Below are 5,909 nucleotides of genomic sequence, written 5' to 3' on the forward strand. Positions count from 1 at the left end.
TTTCCAGAAAAACAAAAAAATATCCTCAGGTAAGGACTTAAAAAAACAAACTACCATGTACTGAACTCCTGCTTGAGCACAGGGCACTTACAGTATCTCATTTATTCATTTTCCAAATCAGAAAACTAACAATCAAAGAAGCTAAGTGGCTTGTCCAAGACTACATAGTTAAGTGGCAGAGCAAGCAGTTAACCCCAGATCCAACTGGATATAAAGTCCATGCTTATTCCACTATGTCAGTAATTTTCAAAACTAATTTTAGATTAAGCATACAATGGCTTTTATTTTAGTAGTTATGTTTAATTTAATGCATGTTAGAAAAAACCTAAGCACGTAATCAAACCCATAACCTCATAATTAATATTCCATAGTATAAGGTTGTTTTTAAATAAATTAAATTTAAAGAAAAAGTATGTAGTAAACAGTAGAGGTGGTACAAGCTATAGCAAAAATCATAAAGGTAGTCCATAAATGCTATAGCAAACATACCGTTTCATTTTTAGTCACACCATGATGTTACGGTCAAATAGGGCTGCAAAAAGTACAACTCTTGGACCCGAATTTTAGCTCTAGATGTGTCTCCATTACCTTTATGAACGTGGCCTTTTCGTTTGCTTCCTCTGAAAAATGAGAGATAGTGATTTCATTAGCAATTTGAGGCCCTTAACGGGTAGCTCTGTTGGTTGGAGCATCACCCTGATACACCAAGGTTGCAAATTTGATCCCAAGTCCAGGCACATAAAAGAATCAACCACTCTAGCCAGTTTTGCCCAGTGGACAAAGCATTGGCCTGCAGACCAAAGGGTCCCAGATTTGATTCTAGTCAAGGGCATGTACCTCAGTTGCAGGCTCCTTCCCAGCTGGGGCTTGTGCAAGAGGCAACCAATCAATGTGCTTCTCTCACATCGATATTTCTGTCTATCTTTCCCTCTCTCTTCCACTCTCTCTAAAAATCAATAGAAAAATATCCTCGGGTGAGGATTTTAAAAAATAATAATCTATAATAATAATAAAAGTGTAATATACAAATCAACCGAACAGCAGAACAACCATCGAGATGACCTTCCGGAGGACCACGCTATGACATGCACTGGCCCCAGGCCAGCCAAGGAAGGTGCGATGCGATTGGGGTCTAGGGGGCCCCACCATCACCCCATCATCCCCCCTGCAGAGGGAGGCCCAGGGCACCAGCCAGCGGGGCGATCGATGGAGGAGCGGGGACTCCACGATTGCCCCAAAGAGGGAGGCCCGGGCCACTCTCGGCACAGCAATCCATTGTGGAACCAGTTGGGCAGGCCTCCCTCTGCTATGACTGGAGGGTGGGGCCTCCCTCTGTAGAACAATCAATCTGGGGGCCTCCCCACGATGGATCACCCCACAGGGGGAGACCCAGGCCACCAGCCAGTGATGCTGTGGCAGGTGTGCGGGGCCAGCCAGTGATTGCCCTGCAGAGGGAGGCCCAAGCCAGCCAAGCAATCGCACTGCACACCTGTTGCCTACAGAGGGAGGCAACTGGTGGGGAGGGAGGGGGGACAGTGCCACACAGATGGCAAGTAGTGGCAATGGCAGGGGCAGAGCCAGTTTCTGGCAGCTGGAGGAAGGAAAGCCCCAATAGGTCTGATCGCCGGCCAGGCCTAGGGACCCTACCCAAGGGCTCCCAGATTGTGAGAGGGTGAAGGCCGGGCTGAGGGACACCCCTTTCCCACCCCCCTGCACGAATTTCATGCACTGGGCCTCTACAATAATGTATAAATGTATGTATACATTTACACAATAAATGTATAAATAAGTAGAACAATAGATATATGTTTTCTCTCCCCTCTCTCTTAAAATCAATAAATTTTTAAAAAAATAAAAGCAATTTACTAATGATACCAAGAAACATAGATCTGTTCTTAACTTTGATCCAGAAATTTCATTTTAGGAAATTTTGCCCAAGACAATAATACAAAATTTAGAAAATAGTTACAAGCACACAAATTTATCAATATCCAAAAATAAAGCAATCTAAATATTCTGCAATGGAAGAACAGTTAAATAAGTTGGAGCACATATACTTGTTGGGAGTGTTATGACATCATTAAAAACAAAGATGTCACCCTAGCCGGTTGCTCGGTAGAGCATCGGCCCAAGGACCGAAAGGTTGTGGGTTTGATTCCTGGTTAAGGGCGTAAACCTGGATTGCAGGCTTGATCCCCATCCCCAGTCAAGGCACATGAGTGAGGCAGCCAATTGATGTGTCTCTCACATTGGTGTTTCTCTCTCTCCCCCCTCTCATCTCCTCCCTCCCCTCCACTCTCTCTAAAAACAAAAACAAAAAAAATCAATAAAAAAATTTCCTCAGGTGACATTGCAACATGCTTACAAAGTAAACAAAAAAAAAATTTGTTCACATACCGGTACTATGGTTATCACTACATAAAGAAAATTATATATGCAAGAAACATACCAAAATACCAACAGTTGGTTAGAATAAAAATTTCTTTATTTGTACTTTCCAAATTTTCTCTAAGTAGTTATATTACATTTAGAATGAAAAAACAAAAAAATTTTCAATGAAGATCCAAACAAGATTCCTCTGGCTCTAATATTCGGGGGCTTTTCTCTGGAACTAGGAGAAGCCAGGAGAGAAAAAAGTGTTAGAAAAGTTTACATGGCAGGGGCTATGTCTGTTTAAATCACTTTTAACAGCACATAAAAACATTTAAAAACCAGCACTTGAGGAAATGATGCAACACCCTTCATCTTGGTGGTAGAAAGGGCACAAGTCTGGGAAACAGGAGACCTGAACTGAACCAGATGATCTCTAAGGGCCCTCTCTATACAACTTATCCACTCACTATTGAACAAATATTTACCAAGTGCCTACCATGTGTCAGGAACGTGCAACTGAATGACTACTTAGCTACTGGTTCAGAGTCTAGAAGGGAAAAAGATTTTTAGTTTGCTAGGGCTGCCGTAGCAAAATACTGTCTCACAGTTCTAGAAGCTAGGAGTTGGTTTGGTTTCTTATGAAGCCTCTCTCCTAGGCTTGCAAATGGACCTCTTCTTGGTCATTCCTCTGTACACATACATCCATAGTGTTTCTTTATGTGTTCAGATATCTTCTTGTAAGGACTCCAGTCAGATTGGATTAGGGCCCACCAAAACAACTTCATTTTAACTCAATCCCCTCTTTAATGGCCCTGTCTCCAAATACAGTCATTCTGAGATATTGAGGGTTAGTGCTTCAACAAGAATTTTGAAAGGGACACAATTCAATTCACAACAGATTTCAAACAAAAAACTATCATGGTGCAAAAATAGAGCTGCACTCAAATATGATGGTGAACCATGTGAAGGCCTAATTAATTCTGACAGGAATAGCCAAAACTACTATACAGAGGATAATCACCTCAGCCTGGTTCTAGCTCCAGCACCTCAAGTCTATTTATAAACCATCATCCTTGATTATCATGAAAATATTTTAGTTATCACAAAATGGGAATAAAAAGCATCAGGTGATAAGACATACCTGAATGGAGGCCAAAAGAGGAATGGCTTTTGTTCCAGGGGAGCAAAGGTAAATGTCATATTTTTATATTTAGACTGGGATTAGGGATTCAAATACACCAAACTTAGAGATCAGGTGAAGATCCTGATGGGTTTATGGAATAATCTGCTTATTCCTTAGGTTATGAGGATTTTATTGTGTGTGTTAGGGGAGGGGGGGTCTTGATTAAGCCCCATCTCTGTCCTCTCTTCCATCCAGAAGTCATTCTTTCTCTACTTACCTCCAGCTAAACTTTTCTCTAGGCTGGATTTTCAACCTCAATTCCTTGTCCATTTAAAATACTCCTAGATCCCTAAGTGAAAAAAAGGAAAAGAAATGGAACTGAGCTAAACTAGGTAGCACAATGCTGGGGGATCATTTCTGTTGGCCCTTTTCCTTTCCAGTGTCTGGAAGTGACCTGTTTACTTTCAATAGGAGTCGCCAGAGGGCACAAGGACAAACGCCAGGCTTCTGGGAGGTGGCTCCAGGAAGGTGGCCAAGAATGTGAGTGCAAAGGTCAGTAACTCAGTCTCAACAACAGTGATACGCCATTGATACCCCAATCCTCTCCCTTGAGTCCCTGAGACCGGTGCAGAAGTTAGCTGAGCTGACTTACCCATTCCTATCTGCACCAGTCCACCACATGCAGCAACACTTGTTTTCTTCTGGAGTCTCCTAAGGCCTGACTCCTCCAAGGTCTAAATCTCTGCCTGCCAACTCCCCCTTATTTTTTCCCTAAGAACCCAGGGCCACCTTCCAAAAGCTTCCTGGATCTTATTCTCAACCTTATTTTACTCACAGGTAAGACTGAAATCAGGCAAAATGGCTTGCTCCAGGTAAAGCAGCTATTGGAAGGCTGACACCTATGTCTTATTCTTCATTTTTTAGTCTCCCTAATGATATCCTGCTGCCCTCTCCACACCTGCCACTAAATTCTTGCTAACACAGATCAGGAAAAAATGCTCATAAATCCTATATAATAAAAGCCTAATATGCAAAGCCTAATATGCCAGGAGTTCGACCGAGAACTCGACTGGAGGGGGCAGTGCAGGGCCAGCTTACCAACCACCTGAGGCCCCTCCCCACAGCCAGCCCTGTTCCTGATCACCCTCCACCCCACCCTGATCAGGAGCAGGACCAGCCAGCCAACCTCCCGCATCCCCTCCTCCCTCTCCCCCTCTGCCAACCTGGCCCAATCAGCCCAAATTGGGGCGGGCCTGCCGGACCCCACCCATGCACAAATTCATGCACCGGCCACTAGTATATTTATAACTGGATACCTCCACTGTTCCATGTTGACCCTTTTCCCCACCCCATTGCAGTATTAAAAAAAAAAAAAAAAAAAAAAGCAAAGATGGCAAGTAAAGCCCTACCCTACTCCCTACTCTCAAACATGCTAATCCTCCCATCTAAGCAGCAATCCTGTTATTTCAGATTGGTTCCTGAGAGCTCCTAAAAGAAAACTCATGGCAGTGCCCGGGCTTCCAAAAAAGCAGTGTCCCTGTGATCATTTGAAGGGCAACATGAAGAAAACCAGTAAGTTTCAAAAGAATGAAACTTCTTAAACCAGAGTCACTCAGTGTAATCAACTAGGAATGAAGCAGGGGCTGAGAACAGACAATAGAAGTGAAATGAAGGATAAACATCTCAGTGCTTTCTACTTGTGTCAGCTTGTGGGGAAACAGGAAGAGGAAGAAAAGCAGGATACAATTCTACTAATACTAGAGAGGTTTAACCAAGTCTTAGATTTTAGAACCCCATTGCTTATCAAAGTGGAGGGAGATTGGGGACCTGATCATTGATCTCTGAAAATGACACCGGTGTCACCCAACCAGTATAGCTTAGTGGTTGAATGTTGACCTATGAACCAGAAGGTTACAGTTGGATTCCCAGTCAATGCCCAGGTTGCCGGCTCAATCCCCATTAGGAGAGCGTGTAGGAGGCAGCCAATTAATGATTCTTATCATTGATGTTTCTGTCTCTCCCTCTCTCTTCCTTTCTGAAATCAATTAAAAATATTTTTTAAAATAGGCAAAATTAAACTAAATTATTTAGGAGTATATATATATATATATATATATACACTAATAAGTGATACCATGTAGTAGTATCAGTCTTTGTCTGGCTTATTTCACTTGGGATATTTTTTCACACTTTTCTAATGTTTTCTTCTTAATTCATCAAAGTCCATAGACAAGAATCAATGTGTCAGCAGCTACTGTGCAGCTCATAGAATTCTGCACACACAAAAATAAATTTAAATTTATACTGTTTGTTCCAAATTACTGGTAATTCCAAGCAATGCTGTAACATCCATGTTAGGATCTACAGATTTTATACTACATGTACTTTGAGGGTGTTTTCAAAACTATATTTG

General features: G+C 42.3%; 1 protein-coding gene across 1 annotated transcript in view; it reads left to right on the plus strand.

Annotated features, from left to right (window-relative positions):
- Nucleotides 1-5,909, plus strand: part of CXCL17 (chemokine (C-X-C motif) ligand 17) — a 19,402-nt gene that overhangs the window by 11,750 nt on the left and 1,743 nt on the right. The window contains exons 2-3 of the mRNA XM_006761062.2: nucleotides 3,968-4,048; nucleotides 4,967-5,068. Of these exons, the coding sequence (XP_006761125.1) occupies nucleotides 3,968-4,048; nucleotides 4,967-5,068 (183 nt within the window). The remainder of the gene's footprint in view (nucleotides 1-3,967; nucleotides 4,049-4,966; nucleotides 5,069-5,909) is intronic.

Source organism: Myotis davidii, unplaced genomic scaffold (genome assembly GCF_000327345.1).
Source record: "Myotis davidii unplaced genomic scaffold, ASM32734v1 scaffold1577, whole genome shotgun sequence".
NCBI lineage: Eukaryota > Metazoa > Chordata > Mammalia > Chiroptera > Vespertilionidae > Myotis > Myotis davidii.